The sequence below is a fragment of the Pongo abelii genome, chromosome 5 (assembly GCF_028885655.2).
Source record: "Pongo abelii isolate AG06213 chromosome 5, NHGRI_mPonAbe1-v2.0_pri, whole genome shotgun sequence".
In the NCBI taxonomy this organism is placed as follows: domain Eukaryota; kingdom Metazoa; phylum Chordata; class Mammalia; order Primates; family Hominidae; genus Pongo; species Pongo abelii.
This window is the reverse complement of record NC_071990.2, coordinates 159,063,485-159,079,668: the sequence shown is the minus strand read 5'-3', so window position 1 is coordinate 159,079,668 and position 16,184 is coordinate 159,063,485. Positions and strand designations below refer to the sequence as shown.

Below are 16,184 nucleotides of genomic sequence, written 5' to 3'. Positions count from 1 at the left end.
TCCTACTCCTCCTCCTCCTCGCCCGCGAAGCCAGGGCACCGGCGCAGCGAGATTCCAGCCCCAGTCCCCTCGGGCGGGCGCCCTGGGCTGTGTAAGGCGCAGGGCTCCCTGTGGCATCGCCCAAGTAGGGATGGGGTTGGGCGCCCGCGGCCCCGCCGCGCAGTGCGCTCCTGGCCGACTTCAGTCCGTCTCGCGGCTTTTCCCGGGTTTATCCCGCGCAGCAGCTGCCGCCTCGGGACACGCTCATTCCCACGGCCACCGGCAAACCACTCCTGGCGACTCCCCGGGACCTGAAGAGCCGCGGCGCGGAGGTGACCCTCCCCGGCCTGCGCCTCCCTTCTTCCTCCTCCCCAGCTGGGCGCGTGGTCGCGTCGCCGGGGGACTCTGCTGATGCCAAAGAAATGGGCTGGGGGTGCCGGGTGCCAGGATGGGGTGGGGCGGCCCGAGGCCGGCCTGACTCCGGGACCGGGCTGCGGGCGAGGGTCTCGGGGCCCGGCTCGGCCGGCTTCCGGGCCGAGAGAGAAGGGCAGAGGAAGCGGTCAGGGTCCCCTCCGGCCCCGGCCTCCCTCCCGGAGTACAAGCCCTTGGAGGCCAGGTTTTGGGTTGCTGCCGCCCAGCCCTTTCGGTCTCCACTTCTCCCTACGGACGTTCACAACTGCTTGCTTTATTTCTCCCTCCATTCCCCCGTGGAGCCCCCTCGGCAGCGGAGGGGTCGCGTGCTTCTCCTCTCCCGCCTGCGCCTCCCTCCTTCCCGCCCGACAGCCCAGGAGGAGCTGCGGGCGCGGCCCTGGGACTGCCGGAGCCTGGGACGTCTGCTCGCTCGCGCCCTCCCAGGCGTTGCCGCGGGTCCGAGCCCCCGCAGAGGTGGGCATAGCCCCGGGAACGCGGAAAACGAAGGCAGCTGGGCAGGGACGCTCGATTTTCCGAGCCCCACTTTCCTTTCACAGCCCACTGGGATGTGTAGTTCTTCCGCCCGCCGGCCTGCGCCGAGGAGAAGTACGACTCAGGGCCTTAGAAACTACAAGTCCCTGCATCCCCCGCGACAAGGGCAGGAGAGGCGTGGTGCCGGGCGTTCTGGGGCTAGGTGGTGGGAGATGGGAACCAACAAAGGGGGTTGTTGGGAACGGTACGTTCTCTGTACTGGGCAGTTTGCACGTTACACATGTTCTTTGTCTAATCTTCGCCGGAACCCGGCGAGGCATTATTGTATCCAGCTTAGAGAAAGCTTAATCACAAAGCTCCCAAGTAGTAGAGATGGCATCGAACCCAGAGCCCTAAGTATGTCCCTTACAAAGCGTGCCTCATTGAGGAGTGTCGAAGGGGGATGAGATTGTCTTATCCAAGAGGGCCAGTTGGGAGGAGCTGTGGTAAGGAAAAAGTGATGGGAATAGCAATTAGAGTATGACATGCAATTACAAGGAGTTTTGAATACAAGTGAAATTTACAGGGGTCCATTCCAAAGCCGGTTAGAGTCTAGGGAGAATGGATGTTAAGCACACGATAATAATTGGGTTTTAATTATTTTAGATATTGTATGAGAGACAAGCATATTACAGGGACAATTAAGTACTTTGTGGCTGGACTATTTTTAAAAAACCAACTGGAAAGCTTCAGACATTTCAAGTGAAAGCTCTCATACGCTTTCCTGTCCTTTAGCTAATGAGATCAACGGGGTATTATTCTTATTCTGTTTATTGCAAGCACCTTTCCTGTGGGTGTCCAATTAATATAATAGATCCATTGATTTGATGGCATTAAAAAAGACTCCCACTCTTATTCTCAATGAAACCGAATTTTTCTGGCATTATGGTTATGCTTTTAAAAAGTCCTTCCTTGTCTGTTAGAGATACGTACTAAAGTATCTGCCAGTGAAATAATATAAAGTCTGAAATGTGCTTTAAAACACACCAGCCCATCCACTCCCCTCCTCCCACCCACCCAGCTCCAGACATGGAGGTATAAATGAAACAATTTGAAACTGTTGCAAATAGTTGACCTTGGGTGACATATACTTAATTATTTATTGCTGCAAATTGCCACAAACGTAGTGGCCTTAAAACAAGACAGATTTTTCTCACAGTTTTTATGGATCAGGTGTCCAGGTACACTCAGTCCTCCACTTCGGGTCTCACACCTGCCATCAAGGGGCTGGCCAGGCTGCATTCACATTCACTGGAGAAGAACTGGCTTCCACTCTGACTCCGGGCACAGGCAAAATTCCTTTCCTTGCAGCAGTAGGACCGAGGGCCCTGGCTTCTTGCTGGCTGGAGACTGGAGACTGTCCTCAGCTCCAAGGGGGAACCTGCAATTCCTAGAGGTTACCTGGACTTCATTGTCACTTGGGCTTTCCGAGCACAGCCACTTATTTCATCAGGCCTGCAAGGAGAGTCCCCAGAGTGAGTATCCAGCAAGACACAATTTTATATAACATAAGGCAATCCCACGGGTGCAACTTCAAATGTGAATATTCTGTTGGCCAGAAAGCATGTTTTGCACACACTCAAAGGGAGAGGAGTACACAGGGCATGAACACTACGGTGAGGGGGCACCCTGGAGTGCATCCACCACAGTATACATGAGGGTCCATTATGCTGTTCTTACCTACCACATCTACTCGTGTTTATGTTTGACATTTTCCGTAATAAAAAGAAATGAATTAGTTTTAAAATGTTACCTAAATTTTCCACAGCAAATAAGATATGCTGATATGATTTCTAAATAAGCTGATACAATTGTCTGTAGTTGTCTTCCTGGGGATTACTTTTTTCTTCCCACTCCATGTATACTAAGACCTCTGTGGTTAATTCACCTGTATGGGTTACCCTCTCCTAAGGGCGTTCACTAGAACCTGGTGTGTGATAGCTGCAGAATTCACCTCACCAGCTACAGTTGATCTTGGACAATATGGGTTTGAACAGTGTGGATGCCCTTAGACACGGATTTTTTTCAACCAAATGCAGATGGAAAATACAGCATCCGTGGGATGGGAAATGTGAGTATTCAGAGGGCAAAGGCCAACTCTTCCTATGTGCAGGTTCTGTGGAGCCTGTTTAAGGACCTGAATATATGCAGATTCAGGTATACGCAGGTGATCCTGGAACCAATCTCCTGAGGATACTGAGGGACGGCTGTAAAACCTACTGTATAAGGTATGGTAGACTTTATTCATTTATTTTACAGTTATCTATTTCAGGGCCTAGATTGTGCTAAGTACTGTTTTAGCAGCAGCGATATAAAAAGATCCAAGATAGAAGCTTATATCTGGGGACTGGGGGAGAGGTGGAGAGAATAAACAAATAAATAAATGACTAATAAGACAATTTCAGAGAGTAATTACAAGAACGAAAAAACAAAGCAGGGTTATGGGATGGAGAGACTGGGGTCGGGCAGAGAATCGAATGATGAGAAGCAGCAAGTACCAAGTCCTCAAGGCAGAACAACCTGGAAAATTCTAGGGGTACAAAGAAAAACCAGTCTGGCTGGAGTGGAACGAGGGCCAGGGAGAGAGGGAAAAAGGAACAGGACCAAGCAAGCATCTGGAATTCATTCTGTGTGCACCAGCATCAATTCTGTATACCACACTCTGTACCCACCATCGGTGTAAGTGTTGAGGGGTCTGAAAGAAGAATCACCATCCTTGCCCTCCAGGAATGTATAGATTCCAAACTTTAATGCTAGAGGGACATCAGCGTATCTAGAATTAGAGACCAAAACATGTATTTCTCAAACAAGGACACTGAAAAGTCAAAAGACCTGCTAAAAATTCCTTGAGAATGCCTCGCCAATAACAAATAATCCAAAAATGAGTCTTGAATTGAATTAAAAGAGTGCATGATCTACTTTTGCTAAATGGAGTTTAGCCTAATGCTGCCTCTTTACATATTTTAAGTTTGGCCTAAAGGTTTCTCTGTACACTGAACTGTAGCCTAAATGGAAGTGTAAACAGAGTGTGATCTACTCGGGTGTCAATTACTGAGTTTTGGCCACTCAATTGTGGCCAACTGTTCAAACCATGTTCAAATAAGACAAATGCCGAGCTGTAACCATCTGGCTGTTTCCATACCTCATTTCTGCTTTCTGTACGTCACTTTCTTTTTTCTGTCCATAAATTCTCTTCCACCACGCGGCTGCGCTGGAGTCTTTGAGGCTACCCTGGCTCAGGAGGCTGCCCAATTCATGAATCATTCCTTGCTCAGTTAAACTATTTTAAATTGAATTCAGCTGAAGTTTTTCTTTTAGCACTTTAAAGCTTTAGAAAATTGATAATGAATGTTTAGTGCTTGTCATGTGCAGGTCAGTATGATAAAGAAGGTAAATGCGGCAGAGAAACTACAGTCAAGGTTGGGAAACAAGATGGAGGCACATGAGAAATTCAATAATACAAGAGAATGATATTACAAAAATAATGATCTTTTCTCCAGAGTGTTTTTGTACTAGGCAATCTCCTGGTTCTTTATACATTTAGATCATTAGATCATTAAATCTGGAGGACAACCTGATGAGGCAGGGATTATTATCTTTATTTCACAGAGAAGGAAACTGAAGATCAGAGAAGTTAGGTGATTTGCCCAGGGTTTTGCAGTAAGTAAGTAAGTAATAGAGTCAAGATTCTAGGCCAGGTATGAATGTCTGACTCAAGCTTTCCTATATCCCGCACACAATGGAAAGAGCACACGGTCTGATGAACCAACAACTGAGTGGAATAGAGAAATCATCTTGATTTCAGAGCAAAGAGAAATCTCAGGCTCAGCCTGTAGCAAAGTGCACCTCTGACCTTGACAGTTTGGACAGGAAGAATATAAAAGGGTTAGTCTCTCAGGGAAATGGGGATGGGTACAGAAAAGTAAATTACTGGGAAAGTGCATAATGTTTCTAGCTGGAGTAGAACTGACAAGGATCCAAGCACAATTAGTTTATTTGGGAGGGGTTTGCAGAAAACACCAGTAGAAGAGCGAGGAAGTGAGATAGGGAGGGAAAAGAAACCAATAAAGCATGTGCTATCGAGCAAGCTACCACGGTGGGCCACTGAAACTCAGACCGTCTAGGGCAGTGGTCCCCAACTTTTTTGGCACCAAGGACCAGTTTTGTGGAAGGCAATTTTTCCACGAACCGAAGGGTGAGGGGATGGGGGCATGGTTTTGGGATGAGTCAAGTGCATTACATTGATTGTGTACTTTATTTTTATTATTATGGTTACATTATAATATATAAAGTAATAATTATACAACTCACCATAAGGTAGAATCAGTGGGAGCCCTGAGCTGTTTTCCTGCGATTAGACAGCCCCAGTGGGGGTGATGGGAGGCAGTGACAGATCATCAGGCATTAGATTCTCATAATGAGCGTGCAACCTAGGTCCCTCACATGCTCAGTTCACAATAGGGATCACACTCCTATGAGAATCTAATGCTAATCTGACAGGAGATGGAGCTCAGGCAGTAATGCAAGTGATGGGGAGAGCTGTAAATACAGATGAAGATTCGCTCACTTGTCCACTGCTCACCTCCTGCTAGCCCAGTTCCTAACAGGCCATGGAACAGTACTGGTCCATGTCTCTGGGGTTTGGGGATCCCTGCTCTAGGGGACTCTGGGAGGTCCGAGGTGTGCAACCTGCCAAGAGTTATCCCAACTGAGGGGCAAGAAAGCTTATTCACCAATTCCCCATCTGTTATTAGTCGAGACCTCCTTCTGGGAGCATTACTCTACCTTCTTTACATTTTCATCACCTTCCTCAGCCGTCACTGCCATTAGCACTTACAGCAATGAGCTGGCCCTCCCTGGTTTGTTAGTATCTTTGATTCTAGTAGGTCTCTCCCTGTCCTCATCTGACTCAGTGGGTTCACTGACAATAGGGGTTATGTTATTCACAAAGCTAGAGCGTTGTTCTTTTCATCTCAGCAGCTCAAAGCATTCCACAAACCCATCTCGTTAGTTCTCAGCATACCTTCAAGAAGGCAAGAGGAAGTATAGCCTTATCCACTGTGAAAAGAGAAGACATTCAGATTCCAGGACAGGACATGATTTATATGCCTTTCAGGGCCAAAAATGAGTGTGCAGTTCATGTGGTCAAGGTACTTACAGGTCAAAGTGTCACAGTCCTAGGAGAACTCCGAAATCACCAGAAGGGATGTCATGAGAGAGTTCTAGGATGGCTGGAAGTAACTGCTGAAGCTTCTATACCAAACAAGATTCTTCAGAAAATCAGACACCTTAATTTCTTCCAACCCAGAGAGTCAGCTCACACTTTAGCATGTGCTCAGCACAGCTGGGAACATCTTGTGTTGAAACATGTAAGGTGCTTAAAATATAATAATAAACTCAGCACTACAATAAAATATTAGTTTAAAGTAGAAAAACTTTAATTCAAAACTTTTTTTTTTTTTTGAGACAGAGTTTTGCTCTTGTTGCCCAGGCTGGAGTGCAATGGCTGGGATTACAGGCGCACGCCACCATGCCCCGCTAATTTTGTATTTTTAGTAGAGACGGGGTTTCTCCATGTTAGTCATGCTGGTCTCGAACTCCCAACCTTAGGTGATCTGCCCTCCTTGGCCTCCCAAAGTGCTGGAATTACAGGCGTGAGCCACCGTGCCTCACTTCAAAACTTTATTTATTTATTTATTTTTTGAGATGGAGTCTCGCACTGTAGCCCAGGATGGAATGCAGTGGAGGATCTTGGCTCACTGCAAGCTCCGCCTCCCGGGTTCACACCATTCTCCTGCCTCAGCCTCCCGAGTAGCTGGGACTACAGGCACCCACCACCACGCCCGGCCAATTTTTTTTTTTTTTTTTTTTTTTGTATTTTTAACAGAGATGGGATTTCACCATGTTAGCCAAAATGGTCTACATCTCCTGACCTCGTGATCCATCTGCCTGGGCCTCCCAAAGTGCTGGGATTACAGTCATGAGCCAACGCGCCCGGCCTCAAAACTTTCTTATAGTTGTTCCCTGAGTGACTTTTTCTTGCTTTTATGACACAAAAATATTACTTTTTAGTAAGTTTATAAAAATAATACCTGTGCATTGAAAAAAAAATTATACTACACAAAAATGAAGAATGTGGCTCACACCTGTAATCCCAGCGCTTTGGGAGGCCAAGGCAGGCAGATCACAAGGTCAAGAGATCGAGACCATTCTGGCTAACATGGTGAAACCCCGCCTCTACAAAAAATAGAAAAAATTAGCCAGGTGTGGTGGCGGGCACCTGTAGTCCCAGCTACTCGGGAGGCTGAGGCAGGAGAATGGCGTGAACCTGGGAGGTGGAGCTTGCAGTGAGTCAAGATCACGTCACTGCACTCCAGCCTGGGTGACAGAGTGAGACTCTGTCTCAAAAATAAATAAATAAATAAAAACAAATATGAAGAATATAAAAGTTCAAATTCCCATCACCTTGGAAAACAATGGTTAATGATTTGTTGACCATCTTTGTATAATTCATTTTATGGATACATACACACTTACACATCTATCCATATCATTTAACAAAAATGGAATCATATCATACATGCTACTTTCATCGTGTGTGCTTTTTAAAAAAGAAATTGTAGTATTTTTCTCTTAATTTCCCATCCCCACCCTTCCCTCGGGTAACCAATGTTAATAACATGTTGTATAGCCTTCTCCAGGCTCATATAATTATAGGCAAACCTATACACACACATACATGCAGCCCATATTACAGTTTTTTCAATTGTCTTAATAATGTCCTATATGGTTAATTTTTCCCAATTCAGGATCCAGTCCATCACACTTAGTTGTTAAACCTTTTATATCTCCTTTCATATGGGACAGTCCTACCTCCTTTCTTTGAGCTTCTTGATCTTGACATTTTGGAAGAGTGGAGTCCTTTATTTTGTAGAATATCTCTCGATTGGGGTTTGTCTGATGTTTCTTCACAATCAAATTCAGGAGAGGGTGTATGCCAGGTTTCGGCTGTCCAACGCAGGCCGTGGTGGCTTCCCTGAGGCCAAGACACTACCTTGGGGCTGCACTGATAAAACTACAAGATACCTGCTCCAGCCTGGCCTGCTCTTCCTGGGCCTCAGCTCCTCACACAATGATGACAGCACTTTTGAAAAATCACACCTATGCTGTTTCCAGCTGCTGGTGCTGCTGAAGTCTAGAGAGTGTGCCTCCAGCCCAGGCCAAAATACAGACATTTTTAAATTGAGAAACAATATAGGATGCACTCCATTTTAAAGAAGCAGAAATTATGAAGAGATACAAAGTCACCAAAACAATTTTGTTGATTAATTGTAAAGTGTGCCACAGAACAGTAAATATGATGGTAAAAGGAGAAGCTTCCTTGAGCAATGAGAAACAATTTTACTATCCTAAGATCAGGCCCAGCAGGGAAAACACCATAGGGTGAGCCTCTGAGTTCTGCAGGTCTGGCTCCAAAGGCCAGAGCCCAGCACTGATTTTCCTAACACCTACATCTGGACAGTCAGCAGTTATTTACTCTTCAAAGGACATGAGCAAAACAAAGAAATGCTTCTCTCTACTAACAATGTTGCTTAATCAGAAAGAATCTAAGTGGGATTTCAAAAGTTTCTGGTCTTATCTGTAAAGAATGGATTTTGAGAAATGTCTATTGCAATTTCTAAACTAAAGCTAGTCAAAAAAACAATTCGTTTCACATTTATTTATTTTCCAAATACATGGAAACCAGATCCAAGCACAAACTTTTCTGGGCATCCTTTGTGTGTGTGTTTTTAAGAGATATGGTCTCACTCTGTTGCTCATGCTGGAGTGCAGTGGCATTATCATAACTCACTGTAACCTCAAATTCCAGGGCTTGAGCAATCTCCAACCTCAGCCTCCGAAGTAGCTGGGACTACAGGTGCACGCCACCACATCCAGCTAATTACTATTATTTTTTGTAGAGATGGGGGTCTCACTATGTTGACCAGGCTGTTCTCAAACTCCTGGCCTCAAGTGATTTTTTCATCTTGGCATCCTTGTTGGCATTTCTATGGAATAAAAACCTCATTGGAACGAACAACTGAAACCACCTACCTCAAAGGCTGTTTGTGAGATTAAAAAAATATATATGAAAGTGCCTTGTAAATAGTCAATTCATATGCAGGTGTTAAATGTATTATGATTTTCCTTTTTCTCACTTAGCAGTTTTCACTATTTAATATTGTTTTCTTCCTGAAAGTAATTGAGATATCTATGAGAGTGTCTAGTTACTCACAAGGATTTCTTTAGGGGGCCAATAGCCTGATTGCTACATTCAGGGGAAAAAATGTGTGTGTCTTTGTTTTCCTACGAACATCTGGATAACTTTACATTAATAAAATCTGAGGATTATTTCAGTTTGTGTATAAAAATATTAAAATTATTCCTGATTATAGATAATTCAGTAAGATAAAGAGTGCAAATACATTTTCTAAAACTTCCCATTTTTATAACTTTCTGTTGTTCCTATAATATTTCACCTTAAGAGACATTTTAATTCTAATACAGACTCATTTCTGGGTTTAAAATTATTTCGAAACATAAATAACTTAGTAACTTATACTTTATCTTACATCTTTTCTGGGATGACACAGATATACTTTTTTTCCTAATAAGCTAGGACTTTTCTCCACCTTTTTATTTAGCTCATTTGGATGCCTTGGGGACAGAAATCAGGTTATGCATTTTTGATAGGAGGACCAATGCAGTAATGCTGTGTCTTTCTCAGTACCACATCAAAAGGCACACGATGCTGGTGGTCCCAATATTAATGATGTTCGTTTTGATCATTAGGGTAAGGTGGTTCCACCAGGTTTTTCCAATATAAAGTTCCATTTTTCCATTGTAATTAACAGTTACAAAGATAGTGGCTGGGCGCAGTGAGCTCATGCCTGTAATCCTAGCATTTTAGGAGGCCGAGGTGGGCGGGTCACTTGAGCTCAGGAGTTTGAGACCAGCCTGGGCAACATGGCAAAACCTCGTATCTACAAAAAAAAATAGAAAAATTAGCCAGGCATGGTGGTGCGTGCTACTCAGCTACTCAGGAGGCTTAGCGGGGAGGATGCTTGAGCCCAGGAGGCAGAGGTTGCAGTAAGCTGTGATCACGCCACTGCACTCCAGCCTGGGTGACAGAGCAAGATACCATCTCAGAATAATAATAATAATTACAAAGACAGAGATTGTGTAAATATCTTGTTCTTCATCAAACTTTCACCCAATAATTTCTAATTTTTTCCCTTCCTTCCTTCCTCCTTCCCTCCCTCTCCCCTTTCCCCCCTCCCTCTCCCTCCCTCTTTTCTTCTCTCCTTCTCTCTTTCTTGGCATTTTATGGCAAGGAAGCACTTTCCCTTCTCCCCATTTATGTATCATTCATGCTATACAAACTGGTGTGTTTATATCAGCATGGCCTTCCAGATACTTATTTTATTCAATGGGTTATAATCTATTCTTACTGATAGCTATTTTGATATTCAAATTATTCTAGAGGTGGCTAGAATGAGCTCCTTAAGCTAAACCCTATGTAATTTTTTTCTTTTTTTTTTTTTTTTTTGAGGTGGAGGCTCATTCTGTCGCCCAGGCTGGAGTGTAGTAGGGAGATCTTGGCTCACTGCAACCTCTGCCTCCCGGGTTCAAGCGATTCTTGTGCCTCAGCCTCCTGAGTAGCTGGGACTACAGGCACCTACCACCACGCCTGGCTAATTTTTCTATTTTTAGTAGAGACAGTGCTTTACAATGGTGGCCAGATTGGTCTCAAGCTCCTGACCTCAGGTGATCCGCCCACCTCGGCCTCCCAAAGTGCTGGGATTACAGGTGTGAGCCATAGTGCCCGGCCGCCCCTATTGAATTTGACATTCATTGAATGGTTGCCTCTCTTCTATCTGATTTAGTCAAATGTTCCAGCCTCATCACGTACTTTGTCTTTCCAGCCCTGCAATCTGTCATTTCTCCAAGGGTCCGTAAGTTCCTTTTAGTGGGAAATATATATGTGTTTGTTCATCTCTGTTTCTATCTTTAAAAAAACATAGACACACATATGTATAGATGTTTACTTTCTTCAATGTTAAAACACTGTGTGTTCAAGTTGATAACCTGTAATTCCAATTTAAAACTGCATCTATAGTCCATGCTTCCCGCTTTTCACATCTGTAGCTTCTTCCTCCCATGATCCTCAATGCATTTACTCATATCCTCAAGCCTAGAACACAAAAAGGTTTTCAAACTGCTAGTCCATGCCACCACAAAAAAGCATACCAGCAAATATCATTAAATACTTATTTTACAGTTCTTCCTTTTTTTATGTTGAACAATGAAGAAAGTAAAATAGTAGACATCTGTTGTGTTTCTATTGTTGTGGTTTCTATTGTTTTGGTTTCTTTCTAATTTCATCCTGAGATCTCTAGAGAGTGATGCAGGGCAGGCAAGCCCCAAAGTGGAGCATGGCCTGCTGGGTTCTTGGCTTTGCCCAGGAAAGAATTCAAGGACCAGCCAGAGGTAGAAGGAAACAGCTTTATTGAAGCATCAGTGTTGCAGCTCCGCAATGGCTCCTGCAGAGCAGGGCCACCCCAAAGGCAGAGAGCAGCAGCTCTGGGCAGGTCTGCAATCATATTTATACCCACTTTTAATTACATGCAGATTAAAGGGCAGTCTATGCAGAAATTTCCAGGGAAGGAGCAGCAACTTTTGGGTCATTGCGTCGTTGCCATAAAAAGGGGCAGTAACGCCTAGATGTTGCCATGACAACGGTAAAGTGACATGGCATACTGGCAGGCATATCTGATTGAAAGCTGATTTTGCTCCCCCTTTTATGCATTTATTTATTTATGAGATAGAGTATCACTCTATCGCCCCGGGCTGGAGTGCAGTGGCACGATCTTGGCTCACTGCAACCTCTGCCTCCCGGGTTCAAGTGATTCTCCTGCCTCGGCCTCCGGAGTAGCTGGGATTACAGGCTCCCGCCACCACACCAGGCTAATTTTTGTATTTTTATTAGAGATAGGGTTTCCCCATGTTGGCCAGGCTGGTCTCGAACTCCTGACCTCAGGTGATCCACTCACCTCAGCCTCACAAAGTGCTGGGATTACAGGCATGAGACAGTGCGTCTGGCTGTCCCCTGCTTTTAGCTAGTCCTCAGTCTGGTTTGGTGTCTGAGCCCCACCTCTACAGCCATGTCCTGTCTCAAGAGTGCCCGTAGGGCAAGATAACCCCTCTCTAGGAGAACTCTAACTGAGGGAAAAGTTAGGTTCCTGTGTATCAGTCAGGTGAGATATGATGAGGAAATAAAACCAAGATGCATGAAACCAAAGAAATGTATTGCTCATAGGTCCCAGAGAGGTTAAGGGTGCCTGCAGGAGGCCGATGGGGAGTCTGGAGGCTTTGAGGAGTTCATCCAGTGGGCGGGTCGGGGGTGGGAAGGGACTTCTGGGATTATGTCTTCATTAAGGTCCGTGGGCACTGTCTCCTAGGTTTGTGGACTGGATAGTTTAATGAAAATACAGATTGGAGAACTTGCTTACATGACTCTGGTATTGATGATTCGGTTTTACAGTGGTAGCAGCTGTGGGGTGTATGGGGTTTTGAGTTAGTGGGATGAAAAGCAAGTAGGCTATAGCAAAAACAACTAGGCAGGGCCGGGGGGGGAGTTTTAACTAGGGCAAAGGTGATGGGCTATGACTTGGTTGTAAACAACTTACGTTAGGCCTAAAAATGGATGCCAAGGCAGCAACTATATTAAACAAATTTATGATGACATCCTTACATATTCCCAGTCTTAGGGTGAAAGCATCAGATATTTTATCATTAAGTATAATGTTACCTTTCGGATCTCTCTAGATGCCCTTTATCAGGTTGAGAAAATTTTCTTCTATTTCTGGTTTGCTGAGAGTTTTTATATGTTGGGGTGTTGAATTTTGTCATATGTTCTTCCTGCACTTATTGACATAGTTTTGTCCTTTATTTTACTAATATGATAGGTTACATTGCTTAATAATTGGATGCTAAAAAAACCTTTAGGGCCAGGTGTGGTGGCTCACACCTGTAATCCCAGCACTCCGGGAGGCCGAGGCTGGTGGATCACCTGAATTCAGGTGTTCGAGACCAGCCTGGCCAACATGGCGAAACCCCGTCTCAACTAAAAACACAAAAATTAGCCAAGCATGGTGGCACGTGCCTGTAATCCCAGCTACTCAGGAGGCTAAGACAGGAGAATTGCTTGAACCCAGGAGGTGGAGGTTGCAGTGAGCAGAGATCATGCCACTGTACTCCAGCCTGGTGATAGAGAGAGACTCTCTCAAAAAATAAATAAATAAAACTTTACGTTTCTGAGAAAATCCTCACTTGATCAACATATATTGTCCTTTTCATATATTGCTGGATTTGAATTGCTAACATTGTATGAAAAAAATTACATTTACGTTCATGAAGGTAACTGGTTAATGACATCTTTTTTCTTTTTATTGTCATGTCTTTGTCAGGTACTGGCTTCAAGATTCTCTTGCCTCATGACATGGGATTGAAATTGTTTCCTCATCTATGTTTTTGAAATGGTTTTTGTAAAATTGATATTTCTTTCTTAAGTGTTTGGTAAAGTTCACCAGTCAATTCATTTGCTTCTGGAATTCTATTTGAGAAGAGGTTGATGATAGAAAATTCAATTTGTTTAAAAGATATAGAGCTATTCTTATTTTCTCTTTCATCTTGGGTCTGTTTTGGTAAGCTATGTTTTTCAAGAAATTTTTCTATTTAGTTTAAGTTGTTCATAGTCTGTTATTATCTATTTAATGTCCGAATGATCAATTTTTCTCAATCACTCTTGCTGAGGTTTATCCATTTCAATTTTTTTTAGAAAAACAACTTTTGCTTTGTTAGTTTAAGCTATTGTTTGTTTTCTATTTTATTTATACCTTTTATCTTTATAAGTACTTCCCGTCTATTTTCTTTGGGTTTAATTTGCTCATCTTATACTAGATTCTTAAGATAAAAACTTAGATTAATTTTAAACTTTTTTGTTTTTGAATACAAGTATTTAAAACTATAAATTTTCCTCTAAGGACCACCTTACCTGCATCCCACACATTTTCATATGTTGTATCTTTATTATCAGAGTTTAAAGTATTTTCTAATTTTCTTCTTAGGTTTTTTCTCATGATTTTTGCTTTTATCCATGGTTTATTTAGAAGTAAGTGGTTTAGATTCACGAAGGTAGTGAGCCCTAATGGAAAGCCATAGAGAGCGCTCTCCCCGCTGCCAGCTTCCTGTACTGGGTAGGTGCAGGCACCGTGGCCTACCTAGCCCTGTGCATCTGCTACTCGCTCTTCAGGGCCCTCTGGGTCTGGGGAGTGGGGAACGAATCGGAGGTCGGCCCAGGGCTCGGGGAATGGGCACATCAGGTAGTACTGATGGAAATGGAAAATTGTCTGCAGAAGAGTTAGCAAAGCATGGAATGACGGTTGTCCTTATCAGCAGATTACAGGATAAACTCGACCAGGTTTCCAGGGAAATAAAAGAAAAATTCAAAGTGGAGACAAGAACCATTGCTGTTGACTTTGCTTCAGAAGATATTTATGATAAAATTAAAACAGACTTGGCTGGTCTTGAAATCGGCGTGTTAGTGAACAACGTGGGAATGTCATATGAGGATCCCAAATACTTTTTGGACATTCCTGACTTGGACAATATGATCAAGAAAATGATAAATATTAATATTCTTTCTGTTTGTAAGATGACACAATTGGTGCACCTGGCATGATGGAAAGATCTAAAGGGGCGAATCTGAACCTCTCAGCTGGCAGAGGCATGTTCCCCGTCCCACTGTTGATGATCTGTTCTGCAACCAAGACTTTTGTTGATTTCTTCTCTCAGTGCCTCCATGGGGAGTATAGGAGCAAGGGCATCTTTGTGCAGAGTGTCCTGCCATACTTTGTAGCTATAAAACTGGCTAAAATCCAAAAGCCAACTTTGGATAAGCCCTCTTCGGAGACATTTTGAAGTCTGCAATTAAAACAGTTGGCCTGCAATCCCAAACCAATGGATACCTGATCCATGCTCTTATGGGCTTGATAATCTCAATCCTGCCATCTTGGATTTATTTTAAAATAACCATGGCTATGAAAAGTCTACACAGGATCGCTATTTGAAGAAAACCAAGAAGAACTAAGCATTGATAACTGCATTATAACTTGGCCAGATTCACCAGCCTATGCATGCTCACTGCAAGGCATCTTGAAAATCTGAAGTTGTCATTTCAATAGTTATTAACATGACTAAATGTTATCTTAATTAAGAGGAAAACAGAAGTTGCTTTTAGGGGTTTCTGACATGTATTCTGGATACTACCAGAGGTAATTTTGGAGTTTAATATAAATGCTCATTTCAAATGAATATAGAACTAATATTGTCAAGAACAGCTAATAGGAAGGAATACTGTTATAGCAAATCACAGAATGAAAGACCCAAACATAAAACTCAGCAGTTTTATCTGCTCCAAAATGCGATTGATCATTATTCCTGTATTTTCTCTGAAACTGATTATAAAAAGTAATGTCCAGCTACTCTGTTGTTTTTGACACTGTGAAGAAATGAAGATTAATTGATTTGATTTGTTTATAAGCAAACACACTGTGATTTACAAAGATCTCTTTAAGGTTTTATAAAATTATGTTCCAGTTTGTACATTTATATGGAATCGTTCTTTATCAAGGGTAGCTAATGACATAAAAATAATTGTGAAATATGGAGTTATTTCTGACACATGAAACCCACTAAACTGTGCTTTTTTGTAATGCATATTTCTTCTCAGTTTAAATGTATGTAAATATCAAAGCTATATGGTATGATTTATAAAAATAAATGGGCCAAAGTGTACATTGAGACTGGCAGCCATCTATGGTACCACTGAAACCCTAACCCAGAAAAGTGGCCTGCTTGGACACCCAGCCTTCTTTGTTTCTGCATTGAACCAATATTGCTCACACGTGTGACACAGGCTAGTCCTATAGAAGTAATGACATCATAGAAGTGGCATTATAACTTTTAAATTGATACTCTATTGGTAGGTACTAGTATAATTAGTTTTAATAAAACATGCTGTAACCATGGTGTACAACAAAAATACATTTCTTTGGTGATTGAAATTAAGGCCATATTTACACTGACTTAATATAAGACTGACTTTTATCCTGCTTCATAACTTGTATGGGGAACTCACCAAGAAAGAATTCAATATTGTG

General features: G+C 43.0%; 1 protein-coding gene and 1 pseudogene across 1 annotated transcript; both read left to right on the top strand.

Moving 5' to 3' along the window:
- On the top strand, positions 1-6,645 carry LOC129060115 (uncharacterized). The gene is given in 2 exon segments (XM_054558373.2): positions 1-1,228; positions 1,230-6,645. Coding segments are annotated over 2 exon segments (876 nt in total). The 5' UTR covers positions 1-401; the 3' UTR covers positions 1,279-6,645.
- A 4,852-nt stretch (positions 6,646-11,497) lies between these two features.
- LOC100452956 (very-long-chain 3-oxoacyl-CoA reductase-like) lies at positions 11,498-15,127 on the top strand (annotated as a pseudogene).
- Positions 15,128-16,184: the final 1,057 nt, after the last annotated feature.